At 53.0% G+C, this 19,534-nt stretch overlaps 1 protein-coding gene and 1 long non-coding RNA gene across 2 annotated transcripts; one reads left to right on the top strand and one right to left on the bottom strand.

Annotated features, from left to right (window-relative positions):
- Positions 1–293: 293 nt before the first annotated feature.
- Positions 294–8,806, bottom strand: G6PC1 (glucose-6-phosphatase catalytic subunit 1). The gene is made up of 5 exons (XM_045837104.1): positions 8,501–8,806; positions 6,002–6,111; positions 4,079–4,184; positions 3,373–3,488; positions 294–1,972 (listed from the first exon to the last, which is right to left on the bottom strand). The coding sequence occupies exons 1-5, from the start codon at positions 8,728–8,730 to the stop codon at positions 1,461–1,463; spliced, it is 1,074 nt and encodes a 357-aa protein (XP_045693060.1). The 5' UTR covers positions 8,731–8,806; the 3' UTR covers positions 294–1,460.
- An 871-nt stretch (positions 8,807–9,677) lies between these two features.
- On the top strand, positions 9,678–11,949 carry LOC123817598. The gene is made up of 3 exons (XR_006785459.1): positions 9,678–9,794; positions 10,386–10,475; positions 10,657–11,949. It is a non-coding gene; the product is annotated as an uncharacterized LOC123817598 (long non-coding RNA).
- The last annotated feature ends 7,585 nt before the right edge of the window (positions 11,950–19,534 follow it).

Genomic DNA, 19,534 nt, shown 5'->3' with positions numbered 1-19,534 from the left:
ATGTTCAATCTCGGCCAACGATGTGACGCTTATGTCAATGTGCTCAACTCTACCTGAGTCCCATGGACACTCTACCTGTGTTTAACAGACACTCTACAAGTCTCCCCAACTCTACAGGGACTCCTGGCTGACCTAAGACAAAGCAACTTTTTTTCGCTAAAGAAAAAACATAGGTACACAGAAACTAAATTATTTGTTTAGGGAAATAGAGAAAGAGCTAGAAATTTAGCTGAGCCAGAATTAGAACCTTCAGATCCCATGGCACCTAAAATATAGTAATCAACGAGACTTCATTCTTAAATAAAATGTTTTAATAAAATACTGCACATATATATTTTTCTTTTCAAAGATGTTATGGCCAGGAAGGTTGGTGTGAAGGATAATATATGGTGAACTGCATAATTAGTAGCAAAAACAAGGACCCTCAAATAAATAGGCTTCAGCACTTTTTTTAGGACGTATTCTGCAAATCAGCTGAGACTGGAGACAGGTGAAGAGGCTTTCCCCTCCAAGAACGTGCTCTTGGTTCGCTTGGGATAGAGAAGGGAGTCACGGTTACCCTCCAGAAATCAAAAGTAACATTGGAGTGACCTTCTGCAGAGGGGAATCTTTGCCTCTCCTCGCCTCTCCTTGCTTTTTTGCCCAAGATTTTAAAGCTGAACTGAAACATAACAAAAGCACCACCCCAGAGTCACCTATAGGCATCTGAGTTTCCAGCGGGGCACGGGGCGGGCCAGTGGGGAATTCTGGGGAAAGCAGAGCTGGGCGAATGAGGAGGAAGACCCAGTGTGATGGAGGAGAAACTGACTGTGCCCAGCTGTAGTGCACACCGAGGCCACTGCAGCCACTCAGAAAGCCTAGTAACTACAACGACCACGGATATATACTAGAAAAACACAAGACGCAGAATTATCCCACTAACCACTTGCTAACCACACCTTAAGTTGGTCCCCCAATACTGAGTCACTTACCTAATGATTTAAGTATAATCAAAGCCGTCTAGGTATTGTTTGACATAATTTGCATGATATTCAAGATACTAAAACATCCTCCTTGATCCATCCTTCTTTTCCTATTAAATCCACTTCTCTTTTCTCCTTTCCTGGGTAAGAATGAGCAATGGCTAGAGCATCCTCAGGTGGGGTTCCCAGCCTGGGGTTATGGGCTGTCCCTACCTGGAAGTCTGACTTCCGGACGGACGTCTGACAGAAGAACAAGGAAGTCTTCAGGGGAAGATCCAGAAGAACTCGACTTCTCACAGACAAGGGTATCCTCAAATACCCTCATTATAGCCTTTCAAAAACCATCCCCCAGTACGAATTAGAAATGCAAAGGAGGAAGTGGGTCACGCAGGGCAAGACTTGGGCGCTTCTGGCCTCACAGTGGGCTGGCAGAAGATGCTAGTTGCCCTCAGGCCTTGGCACAGCCGTTGGCTTTAAATACTGAAGGCTCCACAGTCTTTACAAAGACTTCTTGTCCGGCTGGCCCAGGATCCGGGCGAGGCAGTAGGGGATGAGGCTGACAGAGGCCAGGGGCACTGCCGCGCTCTTGCAGAAGGACAGGACGTAGAAGATCAGCTCCACTTGGGATGGGGGTTTCAGCGAGTCGAAGAGGTGCAGGAGCACGAGGGAGGCCACGATGCAGCCGAGGCGGAACGGGAACCACTTGCTCAGCTTGCCCTTGCAGCTCTCCCTGTACAGGCTGGAGTTGAGAGCCAGCCCCAGGCCGAAGAGGGTCCCCACGTTCTTCAGGAGGCTGGCAAAGGGGGTGGTGTCAATGTGGACCCATTCTGGCCGCTCACACCACCTCTTGGCTTTCTCTAGAGTCCACAGGAGGTCCACACCCAGCCCCTTGAGCAACAGGTAAAATCCAATGGCAAAGCTGAACAGGAAGAAGGTAATGAGAAAGTATTTCTTGAGACTGGCGTTGTAGATGCCCTGGATGTGGCGGAAAGTCTCAGCAACAGCAATGCCTGGGCGGGAGAGAGAATGACGGTGAGAAGCAGGAAAGACTCCGGACCTCCAGTTATAGGTGGGTTGGGAACCGATGGGTGACATGTCATCTGTCACCCATTAAATCATAAACTAGAGGGTCACCTGGTTTATTCTCATAGGTGACTCCACCCTTTCCTCAGCCATAGACTCTCTCAGGAGGAAGAGTCATGTCACATACACCCTCCCACTGCATGTACATGTCCTGTCCAGGTGCTCCTGTCTCTAGTTGAATACCCTCAGGGCTGGAGAGCTCACTCCCACTTGGGCAGCCCCTTTCATCTTTGAATGGATTTGATCACTAAAAAGGTCTTTCTGCCCTGGCTGGCGTAGCTCAGTGGATTGAGCACGGGCTGTGAACCAAAGCATCGCAGGTTCGATTCCCAGTCAGGGCACATGCCTGGGTTGCAGGCCATGACCCCCAGCAACCGCACATTGATGTTTCTCTCTCTCTCTCTTTCTCCCTCCCTTCCCTCTCTAAAAATAAATAAATAAAATCTTTTTTAAAAAAAGAGGTCTTTCTTTCGCTTAGCCGAATGAAGTCTGTTCCCCTGTAATGCCATCTGTTGGTCTCGGTTCTGTCTGTAGGAGTGAAGTTGTAAATCTAGAGCCCCTGTAGCCTATTGGAAGCCAGTTCTTCTCCTCCCTAACCTACACAGTCTCGGGTCTTTCACGTGACCTGGCTTCCAGGCTCCTCCTCAGACATGGAGCCCAGTGCTGAATGTTGTGTTACTTTCGTAGTTGCCATGGAGTCATCATGTTGCTTCTTCTCAGCACTGTTTTCTGCTCTCAGAGGTCTCCAGGGGGAAAAATATCATAATTTCCCTGAAGTTTTATATTCTAAACCACCCACAAAAATCAAGAAATTTTTTCTACATTTAACCCCAATATTTTTCTGCCCCTTGTTAACTGAATCTAAGAAAACACAAATATTCAAAACACTGAACTTATTAAAAAGATGGATTGCGAGTATCTATTAGGTTTGCAAATGAACTTATTCAAATAAAGAGCTTTCCTAGGACACTGTGTTAATTTGTTAAATTTGGTAGAGCCCCTTAAAATTAAACTAGGGGCCACTCCCGATTGAAAATCAGTGAGAAATAAAGAATGTCAAAATCTCGGAGATTTCAAGCTAATTTAATTGGAGAAGTAACTTCGTGTAGTGCAGTTTCTCTGGAACACACTTAATTGGGTATATCTGGGCACTCCTATAGAAGTGAATCACTTCAAATGAGCTACCCTTGACTTTCAACCCACTGAACTGCTAACAGCATTGATAACTACAGAACAAAGCTGGAATGCTGGATTTTGTCCTGATCAGGGAGAAATGGGATGGGCGGGGGAGGGAGGGAGGGAGGGAGGGAGCCGGAGCAGCTGGTACCTGACAAGACTCCGGCAACAACCTGGTGGGGGAAATGAGCAGCGAGGTAGATCCGGGACAGACAGACGTTCAGCTGCACGACCCAGAACCCCAACCACAAAATGACGTTCAAAAACCTGCAAGAGAAGAGGCAGCCGTCACAGACCCCGGACACAGACCCTCCAGCTAAGGGAACAGCTTCAGCAGGAGTGTTGAGGCCTGTCAAACTGAGATGCCATCGGTGGCATATTTGTAAATGAATGCCTGGGCTTGCAAGCTCAAAGATGCCTGTGGCACATGGCGAACGCTTGAATTTGAGAAGTTTATTTGCCTGGTGGCTGCCTACCCAGAATTCCCTGTAGCAGGAATGTCTGGCGTTTCTCTGTTTATTTTAACCCGGAGGGGAAGACTCTGAGGTTCGTACAGAAATAGGTCTTTCTTCAAATCCTACCACGACCTAACTACCTGATCTCAAGAAGCCCCTCTGCCACATTAAGGGCTTGTTTCCTTTTCTGTACAATGAGGGCGTGCACCTGTGGGTGTCTTCCAGCCCTGACATTCGGCGACTCTAATCTTGACGCAGAGCAGACAGGCCACAGCTCTTATCAGCACCTGCCCAGAGTGTGGGAGGGGCTAGGCGCATGCGAGGGAGAGCCAGGGGTGTGTCAGCTACGGAAGGGGCCCCCTCCTGCTCTCCACCACCCACACCCCAGGCCTGAGTTCTTACCGAAATCTGTAGGTGGCCTTTTTCTTTCCCCGAAAGATAGAGAGGGTGGATGTGACCATCACGTAGTAGACACCTGCGGTACCCATCGCGTGGCCGGACGGACTCCCTACAGGGCAGGAAAGAGATGAATGAAAGGATTAAAGGTGCAAGTGTCCACCTGGGAGACTGCTAGGGGATGTCATCCATCCATCCATCCGTCCTTCTGTCCATCCACCGTGACATCCATTCACTTATCCATTTAGCCACCTGTTTAACAAGTATCTATTGAGCTCCTATTACAAGCCCAGCTCTGGGCTGGGCTAGGCTCTGGGGGTGCAGTGGTGAGCGAAGCCAGGCAAGGCCCAACTCTGGTACTTACACGCAGTCTATTCAAAAAAGCCAGCGTGCTGGATGTGTAACTGCAAACGGACTTGCCCTCCGCTACCTGTCTCCCACTGTCCTTGTGTCCTCTGCTCCACTCACGCCGGCCTCCTCGCTTTCCTGTCAACCTAGTCCCACCTCCGGGTCTGGGCCCTGTCCGTCTTTCTGCTCAGACTAGTTTGCCTCCAGAAACATACTGGCTAATTTCCTTGCCTCCTTCAAGTGTTTGCTTAAATCTCACTTTCTCAGTGAGTCCTACAGCAACCACCCTATTTAATTTAATTTGAAGGACTTATTTTTTCAGATGTTGAGAGTGTGGTCACAGATGGGCCTTCACTCTCAGCCTTCTCTGGGCGTTGCCCCGGGCTGAAGAGAGCCATCTCGATCAAGGTTACCTTCTCCTGGGGGGAGAAGGGGACCTGGGGGTGGGGGGTGGCCAGTACCCAATCACTGGTCTATATTGGGAGTATGAGGGCCTGGGCCTCTTGACCCAATTCAGGCAACTCAGAAGGGCCACCCCCAGTTCCGGAGCGCCCCGTGGAGTAGGTGGAGGCAGCGTTGCAACTGGACTTCCCCTCCTGCCTGGTTGGCTTCTGTATTCCTTCCCGTCGGTGCTAGTCCTGAGAGGAGCTGAGCTCCTGCACGCTGGTCTGCACCTGGGTCTGCTTTCCACGGAGCCCCGTAGGCAACACCTGTCCTCGTCTTTCCTCCTCCCCTCCACGTCCTCCCCCTTCCTCCTCTAAAGGATCATCTTCTAACATTCTACATATTTTACTTGTGTGCTACGACTTCATATGTTGTGTGTGTACGTGCAGGCACACACATACCATGTAAGTGTCAGTTCTACAAGGGCAGAGATCTTTGTTTGATTCGCGGAGGCATCCCAAGTGCCCAGAACAGTGTCTGGCACAGAGTAGGTACTCAGTAAATAACACCTGGGTGGTGAGTAGGGTCTGAAGTGAACACAAGGTTTGTGAGAACAAGCAACTCTGGGGCACGTCCTAGTTTGGGGGTCAGGGACAGGGGCCCCGAGGAAGGGATACTGGCACCCCTCCCGAGGGTGAGGGAGACCTAATGTGATGGCTGCTCTGATGACTGCACGATACTAGTATGGCCGTAACTAGCAAAATACAGGCAGCGTGCGGGTCTGGAATGGCCGGCTCAGGAGGACACAGCTCCCAGGCCAGGCCAGGCCTCTGGGAAGGACAGCCAGGGCCTCGGGCCTCTAGGGCTTAACCTTTCTTGGGCACAGAGCCATAACACGCTTCCTCTCATAAGCCCTTTGCCCGTGAGGGTGCTTGCCTGTCCGGGTTAGCAATTAACGTTCTGGAAGCATTAGGCAGATTTCCAAAGCAGCAGCAGCGAAATGCTACACAGGACGGCCTTCTCGAAGTGAATTAAAATATGGAATTGTACCACCTTGAAGACCATGAGGAAAATCTCGAAGGAAAGGCTCTCCTCGAGTCCCCTCAAGGACAGCTGCACCCACCACAAATGTTAATAGGTGTCCACCGCGAGCAAGGGCCACTCGGCGTCTGTCTCTGCAGAGGGTGGCACTCTCACCTGGCCCAGTCTCACAGGTGACCGGGAATTGCTTTATCTGTGGCACCGAGGTATTGCCGTAGTAGTCCGTGTCCAGGACCCACCAGTACGGGCGCTGCCCGAAGAGAATCCTGTAGAAAAGCAGAACCGGTGTGTGGAGTCACTGAAGGGACACTTTTGTCAGAAGCCCATACCTTCGGGAAGAGGGAGGAGTGTGGGCAGAAGGTCCACGAGAGACTAAAACCAGTGGATTGGCACCTGCAAGAAGGGGAACTGGGTGACTGGGAAGATGGGGGAGGGAGACTTTTTATAGTACGTCCTTTATATAACTTATGAGTTTTGAACTATGCGAATGTGTTATTTATTTAAACAACAACAAAAAAACCCACAATAAATCTGAGATCCAAAAATCCATATTCATAGCCAGCTATGTGACTTTTTTTTAAAGTCCAAGAAAAATTTGTTCTGGAACGATGCATATGGAACTATAGTTTGCAACTTGAACTTGCCTATCCTACCAGTCCCTCTTCTGTTTCTTCAGGCCTCAGGGATCGGAAACTGAGCCCCAAACCCAGGGACAAGCGCCCCACTTCCCAGACACGTGGCCTTCTTGGCCATCAGAGTAACTCCCTGTAAGGACATAGTAGCTTCGGGTGCTTGCTTTGTATCCTCTTTGCTGTGAAACAGAGTATCTCAGACAGACCACTTCCTTTTTAAAGGAACTAGATAGGTTTTTTTTAAATAAAAAAATCTCATCCAAAGGCATGCTTATTGATTTTAGAGAGTAGGAAGGGGGAGGGAGAGAGAGAGAGAGAGAGAGAGAGAGAGAGAGAGAGGGAGAGAGAGATCAATTACTTGCCTTTCATATGTACTGGGACTGGGGATCGAACCTGCAGCCTAGGTTTGTGCCCTGACTGGGGATTGAACCTGCAACCTTTTGGTGACGGGACCATGTTCCAACCAACTGAGCCCCTTGGCCAGGGCTGGACTAGATATATTTTTCATTGTGGAAAGCGGTGTCAGAAGTCCGTCTGGATGCCTTTTCCCCCACTGTAGTGGTGGAATGGTGATTGCCTATCAAAAACAGGGATAGCCACTCACTCACCTCCACCAGTTCAGAGAAAAACCCATTGTCCTTTGATTGAGATCAGATGTTTGGAATACCCATTTATCTTTTTTATTCTTTAGGGTCATGCTGTTGAATAGGGGATGTTATAGACAAAAGCAAGTGGATTTTCAGCAGAAATTTCAGAATCCCATCAATATGACTTGGGCTTCTGAGCCCAATATTTTTTTTCTGTTCTAAAGGACTTTCATTGTTTGTGGCCAACGACTATCAGAGCTGGAAGAGACTTAGGACTCGTCTGACGATAGTCGTAGGTTTGGGGATGGTAGCAGTCAGAGAGAGCAACTGGTCCAACTCCTCATCCCTGGGTGAGGAGAGAGAGGCCAAGCCAGGAATGTGCTAAAGTCAGCTGGTACTGGCTAATAACTGTGAAATATCCAGGATTTTTGCAAGTTGAACTCTTCAATAGCTTGTGAGTGGCTGTAATGGGAGTGTAGGAACAGTAGAAATGGGCCAGTGCTAAAATTGGGGTTCTTCCCCACCCCCTCCAGGAGTCAGTTTATCAGCACCGGATATAACATGGTTCTCAAGTGCCTTGCTCCTGGAGCCTGCCTTGCCCGAGCTTATGGTAAATCCTGCCTCTACCTCTGGCTGGTGTGGCTCAGTGGATTGAGCACCAGCCTGCGAACCAGGGGGTTGATGGTTCGATTCCTGGTCAGGGCACATGCCTGGGTTGCAGACCTGGCCCCCAGTAGGGGACGCTCAAGAGGCAACAGCACATGGATGTTTCCCTCTCTTTCTCCCGCCCTTTCCCCCTATAAAAATATATATAAATTTTAAAAATCCTGCCTCTGGCGTTCACTCCCCATGTTGGTCTAGGTGTGGTCACTTTATCTCTAACACAGTTACTACCTCCAGAAACACACTTCGCATGTGACCTGGCACACACTACATGCTCAACAAACGTTCACTACAATTCTCATGAAGGTCCCAGAGATCACCTGCGTTTACAGATTATCACACAGAAGCGCAGAGAGTTACTCTGACTTGCCCGGGGCCATGCAGCTGAGGTGGCTGAACCAGGCCTGGGTGCGACCCCGTGCTCCTCTCACACATCGTTTGTTTTTCTTTCGTACGTCTACCTTCACGTCACCTATGCTGCCGCGAAGTGGTAACACTGTGTTTCTTTGCTTACAGCCTATCATTCAGACTTTTCACTAAGTCCTGCTGGCCTTCCTTCCATGTGAAATGGTCTTCCCTGGATCTTCAGCTCACTGACAGGGTTTTCTCTGTCTTCTCTCTCTCTGTAGCTGCTCGGAAGTCAGGAGGGGGGGTGACCTGTGGCTTTCTGATCAGCGTGGAGGAGGCAGCTTCCGACGGAGACGGACAGACATTCCCAGCAAGCGCGCCGGCCTCTTTCCGGGCCGGGCTCCTCTCTGCCAGCTCCTACTCACCACTTGAAGATGAGGTTGAGCCAGTCCCCAATCACGGCCACCCAGAGCAGCTTGATGCCCACAGCCTCTCGGAGGTGGAACCAGATGGGGAAGAGGACGTAGAAGGCATTCCTGAGGTCTGCGATCACGGACACCAGGATGAACCAGTCCTGGGAGTCCTGGTAGTTCGCCTGCAGGTAGCGCGTTGACTGGATGCCAAAGTCGTGGAGGAGGTCCATGCCTCCCTCCATCCTCCCTCCCCGGTCCCTCGGGAGGCCGCCGGCTGAGCTCCTGCCGACGCGGTGGAGATAGCTCTGCTATCAGCCTGCGTCTTGCCCGTTTTATACACCCCGTAACCGGTCTGCAGGTCAACCCAGCCCTGATCTTTGGACTCAGAAAGCACTTTTGTCTAAAAACTATTGATCAAAGGTGCATCATCAGTAGGTTGATACAAACATGTTCAGGGTGATTTACGTAAAATAGAAAAACAGGCTCGCACAAACAGCCCGGCCGGCCGTGTGCTCTGCGGGGCCAATGATTAACTTGGGATGCCGCCTCCCAGTGCCAGGGGCTGCCCGCTGGGCTCCGAAACCAGCCAGCGGCACCGAGCAGAGTCTGAGGCACCGTGGGGTTCGCAAACATCCTGATCTCCTAAGTCTGCAACTGCACCTATATGGGGACAAAGAAGAGCCTAGCGATTCAGGTTTTAAGTTCTTAATTTAGAAAATAGGAAATTCTACTATACGGGGTCCAGTCACCTGGCTGGGTCTTTCTTCACCGCATTAGGTTTAGGAAAACCTCTGCTTCCGGAGCTCAAACCCTCTCCCCATAGGATTCCGTAGCGTAGGGATGGAAAACAATGATCTTTGGACGCACTGATGCATTTGTATTCAATGTCCTTCAAGTTAGGACCTTTGGGGTTTTAACACATTAATTTAAGCAATAGCATGAAATGTATGTCCATGCAAAAGCAGCATGATGAAGATGGGGCTCCAGATAAAAACACCAGCAAGTGAGTGGCCGAGGGCTCTGGAAAGGGCTCCTGCAGTCTGACCCCCCTTTCCTTGGTGATGGGAGGTAGGCACACTCCCCAGGAGGTCAGCGCGAGTTTATCCTCCCCACGGGCACAGGCAGGGAATACGCGGGAGGAGCAGACGCCCAGCTGTGAGAGGCAACGCCGCCTCCTCGCCCGCACAGGTGAGGTCGCTCTGCAGCAGCGCAGGTGCCGGGACCTCACACCTGCGTCTGCCAGGACTCTGAAGGAAGCAGGGGCTGAGTCCGGCGACGAACGGGGGCATGTTCTCCAGGATAAGAGGTACTGGGAATAAAACTTACAAAATCCACCTCAATTTCCCACTAGAAAGTCCATATTGCCTTGTAAGGGGTAACTTGGGGTCAGGGGAAAGGAACGCAGAGCTACTGAGTCTGGAGCAGAGGTAGACAACATTCCTCGCTGGAAATGATTAAAGCATCGTCTGGGAGGTATGGGCTGGCATCCTACCCCCAGTCTCACGGGCTCCCACCCACCTCGAGCAGACTCCAACTGCCCTTGACCACACCAGCCTGCTGGTTCAGGCGACCCTATCTAACCATGCCCAGCCTGGAGAGCAGGCAATGGTGGTGGCGGCTGTGGGTGGGCTGCAAATAAACCGTGAACTTGGCAGTGTTATGGGGAAGGGTGTTCTGTGTTATCAGGGCTGCCAGGCCACAGGTAGAGGGCCCCACTGGGAGAGATGGTCTCTCCCCTCCACCCCTCGAGGGGAAGATAAGCCTTCCTCGAAAGTATTGAGTAACTACTGCTGTGACCTCTGTGCGCTGGAGTTTCTGTGGCACGAGGTGAGTTGAGGACACATGGGGCAGATCCTCTGGCAAAAGACTCGAAGGCCGCTATCTGGTTCTCCAACAGGGCTGCGGGGAGCCGTGTGCTCGGCGTGTGGGGGCGGGGCGGTGGAGAGCCCCGTCTTTTGGAGGGACCTCGGGGAGAATGCTTGTGTTGGTAAGTAGTCCCGATGGGGCCCCTATCCACACACGGGGGAGTAGAGGAGGAGCCCCTCCGGCCGGCAGCCGGCCCGGCAGGGGGACAGACCCTCCTGGTCCCAGCCATTGTGTGTGGCCAGGAGGCGATCTGCCATTTCCACCTCTCTCTCTACCTTCCGGGCCCTTCCTGCTGTCTCCAGGACATTTCTATCACGTGCAGAAAGGGGTGAGGTCCCCACAGACCTGGACCTGCTGGGAAGCTGACGGAGGAGGGAAACCGTGGAGCCTTCAAACGCTCAAAGGACGTGTGGATATTTGAGGCGAACCGTGCGGACGAGGCATTGGAGCTGCTGAAGGTTTTGATGAGAATCCACTCATGCCAAGACTCTCTCCGGAGAGGGAATCCCATCACCTCCTCAACTCCCATCATCCTTCCCTTTCTTTCTTTTTTTACAGATTTTATTTATTTATTTTTAGAGAGGGAAGGGCGGGAGACAGAGAGAGAGAGAGAGAAACATCAATGTGTGGTTGCTGGGGGTCATGGCCTGCAACCCAGGCATGTGCCCTGACTGGGAATCGAACCTGCGATGCTTTGGTTCGCAGCCCACGCTCAATCCACTGAGCTACGCCGGCCAGGGCTCATCCTTCCCTTTCAAGAAGCTCTCTGGTTGGAGTCCACAAACATTCCCTGAGCGGAGCCGTGCCTGGCCCTCTGAGGAATTCCGAGTTAAATCCTGGTTGTGGTCCGGCACCTGCAGGCTCTCTCGGGGCAGGGAAGTCAGACACTCACACAACTAACTGTGCCTATTGGGGGGTCTTCAGATTGAAACTGAACCCATATTACAAATATCACTGAGCTCCCCATCGTTTTGTCCCCGACTCTAGACTTATGGACAGCCTCTGGGAAAGGGACCGGCCTAGTCAAGATGGAAAGTTCCGCGGCTCCTCGGCAGGAGCCCTGGCTGGGCACTCCCCAGGCGCTTTCCCCCGCAGACAGAAACCCAGAGGCTGGGGCGTCCTGGTTTGGGAAGAGCATGAATGACGGGAAGGGGCCAGGCCGTGCAGTCTGGTCTGCTGTTCAGGACGTGCAGCTGCTGCCAGCGTCCTGGCGCCCTCCCCTCACAGACCCAGGCTGACTCACTCACTCAGACAAGTTTATTTGCCGGCGGGGGAGCAAGGAGGGGAAGGAGTCATAATTTACTGCACATCTCCTCCACAAGTGGCTTTTATGACCAAAAATAAATCCTGACATTACCTACAGCCAAATCCTCTGTCCTGGCTGGGGCTCTGGGTCCCCTGGGAGAGGCGCTGCCTTTTTGCACGGGGCTGGTCTGGACACTGATCCACGGACGCAGAACCCAGCCTGAGGCCAAGGCTTTGCCTGAGCAGTGGGGGAGCCTTCTCCGAAGGGTCCCAAGCCACGCTGTGGGATGTACAGCTTTTGTCCTTGTTTATCTCTTTTTAAGTGCTTTTTCGCCCCCACCAGTTAGTCAGTGGGGGAGGTGTGTCGGGGTAAACAGTAGAAACTGGTTCAATCAACTGCTGTCACCTTTTAAGTGAGTGACCCTGTTCATGTTTTACACAAAAATACGTGGGGGAAAGTAGGTGAAGGGAAAGGGCGGGTTAATCATTGCTAGCCAGTGAACATGGCTGACTTATCTCGGGCCTGGTGAGAAAAGTTCAGCTCCAGGACCTTGAACTGTGCACTCATCGACCAGGTGCGGGGAGCATGCTCCCTGCCTCAGGATGGGCTGGACATTCTGTCCACAGGGAAATGCCAGGGGACATCGGCTTCGTGGTCAACACTGAGGACTCCCTGCTTACTCCCTTCCCCTCCTGCCACCTCGGGGTCTGCTCTCTACCAAAACTGAGTGAATCGTTGGAATCCTTACGGGACGCGCAGGCTGGCTTTCTGACTTTCCTCTCCTTCTCCTCCATCTCCTTTTACCCCCCTTCCCCAAAGAAGCTGCTGTTCCCCCCTTGAGAATACCCTGTTCCCACACATGGCCAACCAGTTCCCTGGTGACCAAGTGGTGACACTTCTCCAACTCACAATCAACCCTTTGGTGGTGCCAACCCACCCTGGTCACCAGGACACATCCCTGTGGTTGACTTTGATCCTTTCTGCCAGGAGTTTGACCTTGGTGATGGCGTCCAGCAGAGGCAGAGTCAAGGGAAGTGAGCCTCTAAAATAGCAGTTGGGACTGTTTGGAAAAAGCTCCTCCTGGCCTGTGCCCCAGAGGCAAAGATGGACTGTCTGACGGGAGATGGGAAGTGTGAGCTGGAGACCTAGCCCCAACCTACTGTCCCTCCTTGCTTCAGCTCATAGATGACCTCAAAGAACCGGGGACAACTAGAGGAAAAAGGGAGAGGATACGTCACCCATCACTCAGTCATAGCTCCGCCTGCTTGGGCGCGGAACGAGGCAGGGACTGGGGACGCATGGGGCATAAAAGCTGGGAGCGTTTTTTCCTTAGAAGACCCTCAGAAAGCATCCTCAAGCTTCTAGCAGGCAGCCCGTGACACTGTCCCACACCGCATCACTAGGACTCATTTATTTATTTTTAGACAGAAGGGGAGGGAGGGAGGAAGAGAGGGAGAGAAACATCAGTGTGTGGTTGCCTCTCATGCTGCACCCTGCACAGGGGAACCTGGCCCACAACTCCGGCATGGGGAATCAAACCAGTGACCCTTTGGTTCGAAAGCTGGAACTCAATCCACTAAGCCACACCAGCCAGGGTGTCACTAGGATTTGTAAGGTAAAAACAGAAAGAATAAATAGGAAGGTAAAGAGCTGTGTGATCTTGGTCACATCACTGGAGCTCCCTGGACTTTACTTCTGTCAGCTGTCCGCTGAGACTGGTCACCCTCACCCTCCTTTCGGTTCTAACAATCCCTGACTTGGGCTGCTCCTTTGAATGGAGCTCCAGTGAGGTGGGGCCTGCCTTTGAGTGACCTAACAGAAGTACAGGATTCATTACTGCCAGAAGAAACAGGTGTGCTCATATTTTTTTTTTAGCTAAAATATGTTCAAAAGGAACATAGTCGCATGGTTTCAAAACATTCAAAGAGTTCGAAAGAGTATTCAGTGAAGTCAGTCCTTCCTCCCACCTCTGGGCACCTTCCAAACATTGGTCCTGCCAGAGTCCCGCTGAGACCTGCGATGCACCCAGAGTCGGAGAGGCGCCCCCCCCAGTTCTCAATCGGAAGTCAGCTCCCGAGGCAGAGCCCAGCTCCAGCCAGGGTCCAGATCAGGGAGGGGTCGTCCCTTCCACCCTCTCTTCCCCCCTCTTCCTCTCCCCCAGCTCTGCCCTGGAGTCCTCTAATCAGCTCTTTCTTTAAGAGCCGTGGAATTTTTATCCCAACCAAAATGCCCACGTTGTCCAGTCAGTGATTGTCCTTCTGTCTTCTGGAACCCAGCTGGGGAGCCTAAGTAGGAAATTAGTAGTCTCGGACCCTCTTAACCCACAACTTACCCCTTCCGAGAGTTCCCAAATGAGGACCATGATGCAGAGAAAGAGGAAGAGGTGAGGCCCGGAATTGTCATGAAAACAAACAGTGAGGCCACCCCCGCCACCCCCCCCCAGGCCTGGAGAGGTCCAGGGAACTATTCTGAGCCGTGAAAACACAGCAGGGCTACGCTAGGCAGTAAACAGCAGTCTGTCCGCCGTCTCCCTTGGATGCGAGTCCTGACGGTGCCTGAGCGCCTGCCCGCCGGCGGGCAGGAGAGCAAGAAGGGTGAGGAGGGCCTGGCGGGCCTCTCTCCCCCAGGGTAGAAAGGAGAGTCAGTGTTTGTTTTATTTTCAAGACAAAAGATTTTCTTCACTTTAAGAGGTTTGAAGTGGAAGGAGGACAGCCTCGGGATCTTGTAAGGCCCGGAGATCTCTCCGACCTTGAATTGCAGAGAGCAGGGTGTTCAGAGCTCTCCTCAACCCTGTGCACCTGCAGCCTCCTCCGCCGCTGTACTGAGAAGTCGCTGTGAGCTTCTCACAGTCAAGTCCGCTCCTTGGCCTTTTTTTTTTTGGATTTTATTTATTTTTCGAGAGGAAAAGGGAGGGAAACATCAATGTGGGATTGCCTCTCATGTACCCCCTACCCCGCACTGGGGACCCGAGCCAGCAACCCAGGCGTGTGCCCTAGACTGGGAATCGAACTGGCAACCCTTTGGTTTGCAGGCTAACCCTCAATCCAGTGAGCCACACCAGCCAGGGCTACTCCCAGGCCTTTTTTAATTCTTTAATCATTTTTCTGTGATCTTTTGTCTACCTCTGCCACTTTTGCCAGCCCCAGCTGCCAGACAGGAGTGAGGCCGTCTCAGACCACCCAGCCCTAGTCTCTCTGCCAGGTGTTTGCAGCCATGAGAGCAATTCCAGGTGATTCCAGCAGAAGAACTGCCCCGCTGAGCTCAGCTCAGAAGGCCAACCTGCAGACTAACGACCAAATGAAATGGTCTGATGGGTTAGGCCACTGTTTTTCAGGGCAACTTATTGTGCAGCAGTTGAAACACCCAGCAGATGCTGGTTAATAAAATATTGAATCACTTACTGTACTCCAAGAACTAGTCTTGAAAAAGTATGCAGACTAACTCATTTAATCCTCCTAAAAATTGTGTCCCCATTTACAGGCGATGAAGGCGAGGCCCAGAGAAGTTAAATAAGTTGCCCAAGGTCACACTCACCGGGTCCAAACCCCAGAATCTGGCTCTAGAAGCCGCATTATAAACCTCTATGCCACGTTGCAGAATGAGGAAAACATTAACTCCTTGATTTGCTGCCTGAGAAACACCCTTCCCCACGTGCGTGCCAAATCCTATAGCATTTGGGGGTCCAATACCCAGCCTGTGCTTCTAACTCACCCAACCACGTTCTCTTAGGTTTGCCCCAAGCTCTGGGCCCCTCCTGCCGGTTTTGGGGGGGGGGACCAACCATGGGGGATTGACTTAGAGACCTGCCACCTGTCTGTTCCGTCTTCCCTGCCCTGCAGCCTTTGCTGGGCAGCCGAGTCCAGTGTGGCAGGTCCCCCCCACCCCACCCCAGGAATTGCTGGGGCTCCTCTGCGTGTCAGTGCAGCCCTCCCACCACCCACGTCCCGGCCTCACCTGCGCAGCCAGGATGATTTTTCACTCAGGACCTTTGGACTTTCTTCGATCCTCTTTTTTGAGGTAGTCAAAGGAGAGACTGCATCGGAAATGGGTTTTTACAAGGCAAAGTCTCACTTGACTCTAACAACTGTTACCATTTTTTTCAGATTTCAATAAAGATGTATTTAAGCCCCTATGATGCGTGCGGCACCATGCTGGGTGCCAGCTGCCAAGGCCAGCAGGACGTGGTTCTTGCCCCCAGGGAGGGGGGCTCAGGTTCTGCAGTGGGGCAGGAGGGGAGGTGCAGACAATGAGCCCGAGTTCGGCGTGTGAACTTCCGTCGAAGGGTTTGGTCTAAAGCGCTGAGGGAGCGCTTGCCTCGGCAGCACACCTGCTGACCCTGCTGACGCACTAAGGGAGCAGGGAGAGCAAAGCCACGTGATCCAAGAATGTGACAGACAAGGTCTTTACGCGTCTTATACTCTCTGGTCAGGCCCCTTTGGACCGTGAGGAACTAAACTGCTGCCCCAGGGTTTTCTCAGCCTTGGCCACATGTTAGAATCACCTGGGGAAAATGTATAGGGCTAACGCCGGAGCCTCAGGCCCAGAGATTCTGATTTTATCAGTGTGAGATGCCGCCTGAGCGTACGGAGTTGCACAGGCTCCCCCGTGATTTCAGGCACAGTCCAGGCTGAGCGCTTTTGCTTCAAGGCAACTGTGCATATTTTCGCCCTGGTCCATGGAGTGTTGATTTTGCTCTTAGAGGTTCACTTACCATGCACGGGTCAGGTGCCAAACGCTTCTCAAGCATGACCTTGTTGAATTCTTTAACCAGGCCTGCCGGTCAGTGAAGACAAGCAGGGGCACCGGGAAGGCGGTCGGATGTCATTCCGCAGAGACCCGGGTTCAATCCCAGCCCCACCCCTGACCAGCCAGGTGACTTGGGGCAAGCAACCTGATCCCCGAGAATCTTGGTTTCCTCACTTGTGGATAATACTGGGGATAATAGCATCTGCTCCTCGAGACTGTCGTGAGGAATTGACGAAGCGACAGATGAAAATGAGCCCGCCCAGCCTCGTCTCCACCACACTGGCTCCGTTTCAGTGGGGGAAGTGGGAGAGACCGGGACATCACATTCCTGGAGTGTCCTCCAGAAAAGAGGGGCCCCCATCCTCTTCTGGCACAGGGACGCAGGTCAGGGAGTGCGAGAAACACGCAGTGGGAGGGTGCCAGACACCCATGCTCCACCGGGAACGCTGTGGTCTATTTCCCGTCTCAGGGCCCAGAGGTCGTCAGGAGGAACGCTACCCAAGATGCAGACCCCTGCCTGAGCCCGAGTGGAGCAAACACGGTCAACCAGCAGCCACAGGCCCCGCGTTGGAGCAGGAACATGAAGCCGGCACCACCGAGGGGCCAGTCCAGGGAGTTCGCATACTAGTATATCCCAATGCTACACGTGGCTGGGGGGGAGGGGAGGGTTTGAGGCCCCTTCAGTGGGATCTGTATGCCCAAGGTCCCCGGATGGCAGACATTCCAAGGTTCCCTCACACTTGCCAGGTTCCCCTGAACCTTCGCTATTCTGACCCTTTGGTTTTCTCTGGGCTGCGTTCCTCAGGGTCTGGCTGCTTCTCTCTCGTGGCCGGAGAGGTAACTTCCCAGGAGAGCCCTCCAATGGGGTCTCTGTGCGCATACGCCCTTGGGGCGGCTCAAGCTGTGCCCTCTGGCCCCACTGGGGACCCCCATCGCACGCTCGTGGGTCAGCAGGTGAGAGTCACAGCAGCAGAGTCCCCCCCGCGGCCGGGGGCCACGGGTCTCCTCTCCCCGTCCCTGCACCTGGAGAAGCAGGGGCGGGGCGGCCAGGAGAGGGGTCCTTGGCTCCTCCACAGCGTTTGTTTTGGGAGCATTTTTGTCCATCGTGGTCCAAGTTTCTTTAAACAAGACAAGAAAGTCAAAACATGACACTTGTTTGGGCTGAGAGGGTAAAGCGAAAAGGGAAGAAGGACCAGCAACAGCAAACCGACGCCGCCTCAACTCTTTCCCATCTGAGTGCTCGTTACCAGATCCTGCTGTTGTTCTTTAGCATTTTTTTTTAGAGTTTATGTGTTTATTTTTAGAGAGAGGAGACGGGAAGGAGAGAGAGGGAGAGAAACATCGATGTGTGGTTGCCTCTCCCATGCCCCTTGCTGGGGACCTGGCCCGCAACCCAGGCATGTGCCCTGACTGGGATTCGAACCCCGACCCTTTCATTCACAGGCCTGCGCTCAATCCACTGAGCTATACCAGTCAGGGCTGTTATTCTTGAGTGAAGAACATGGCTCCCACGGTGTTTAGTCTTTGTCTGAAGATTCCTTTGCCAGAACTTCCTTTCTTTCCAGCTCACCCAGGTGAGCCTGTCGTCCAGGTAGCTCTCGAGGGACCGGCAGGACTTCCATGGCGCCCGGGTTCCCAGGGTGCATTGCCCTCTGGTAGCAAGCTGAGCTGGATCCAGAGTTCTGTGCCCTGAACTCCTCAGCGTCTGCCCTGAAGTCTGCATGGTCTGACCTACAGCGGGGTCCGTGGGCTGGGTTTCCCACTGGGAAAGGAGACCCCTCTTCCTGACCTCAAGGCCTCCCCTTCTAGAAAAGACACTGCGGGGAGTGGGCAAGCAGTGGAAGCAGAGCTGTGGACACTGTGTGCTGGGTGGGTTTCTCCGGCCTGAAGGATCTTGACCAAGCCTGCTCTTTGAGCCCTACCTCTCCCCCACTTACCCCTGCCCGACATTCTTTTCTGGAAAATATCCCAGTTCTTATCCAAAGTCCACACCCTGGGAGGAAGAGGAGGAATGTGAGGTCCCACCGCCTGCAGCCTGCAGCCTGCAGCCTGCAGCCTGATCAGGCCAGGTCACCCCCGGGACAAGCTCTTGGCTCGCGTGCTTGCCCGCCCCTGATCCGGCAGCTCCTGCCCTGGCTGGCTGAGCTCCCGAGGCTTTCCGGCTCCTACGCCCAGTGACAGCCTGCTCATCTCTCCTGACTGCTGTGCAGCAATGGAAGCCACTGTGACCCCTCGCCCGGGGAACAGGTGACGTCACCTACAAAACTCCCTAAACTGCTGCTGTCCTTTGACCATCCTACCCGTTCTCAAAAGCACACTCCATATGGTCAAGTCAATGGCGGGGACTGAAAGATTATTTGGCGGTGCAGACAGACAGGCAGACAGGAGGGGCCTCTTTGTTCAGGTAGTGAGAGGTGGAGAGACCGGATGAAGAAAGCTGGCCAGAAACTACTACCTCCCGCAAGGAGATGACTGGGGATTGTCTTTCTCTCCCACAAGGCAACCACCGGCATGTCCAAGGCCTCCCCAGCCCAGGCGCAGAGGAGGGCACCGGAACCGAGGGATATGGGAGAATTACGGGACCTGAGGCAGCAGGGGCATCCCCCCGGGACCTCAGACGGAAGACTGGGGAGTAAGAAAGAAGCTGAAGGAGCGAGAGGAAGGAGGAAGAAGGAACGGAGAAGGAATGGGCCGGGATGACAGGGACTGAAGACAGAGAAGCACCTTCCCAAGGGCTGGGATGCCGGCCAGGACAGGCCCTGCCCTGGGGCTCGAGAAGACAGCTGCTCTCCAGAGGCCTCCCCTTCCTCCTTGAGGCCCAGAACAGGGGAGGGGCTGAGCAGGCCCCGGGGAGGTTCCGAATGTGCCCGATGCCGCTGGCCTGTGCATTTGAAAATGGCCCAGTGGTACATTTTACCTATGTTTTCACCACAATAAAAAAACACGGTGCCATCACTGTGGAAAAATAGTCCGGCTGGTGTGGCTCGGTGGACTGAGCGCCAGCCTGCAAACTAAAAGGTCACCGGTTCAATTCCCGGTCAGGGCACATGCCTGGGTTGAGGGCCAGGTCCCCAGCAGGGGGCGCATGAGAGGCAACCACACATTGATGTTTCTCTCCCTCTCTCCTCCCCTTCCCCTCTCTCTAAAAATAAATAAAATCTTAAAAAAAAAAAAAACAGTCTGGCAGT

The sequence above is a fragment of the Phyllostomus hastatus genome, unplaced genomic scaffold (genome assembly GCF_019186645.2).
Source record: "Phyllostomus hastatus isolate PE091 unplaced genomic scaffold, TTU_PhHast_1.1 phas_contig_210, whole genome shotgun sequence".
NCBI lineage: Eukaryota > Metazoa > Chordata > Mammalia > Chiroptera > Phyllostomidae > Phyllostomus > Phyllostomus hastatus.
Note: the sequence above shows the minus strand (reverse complement) of the source record. Positions and strands in the feature narration are given on the sequence as shown.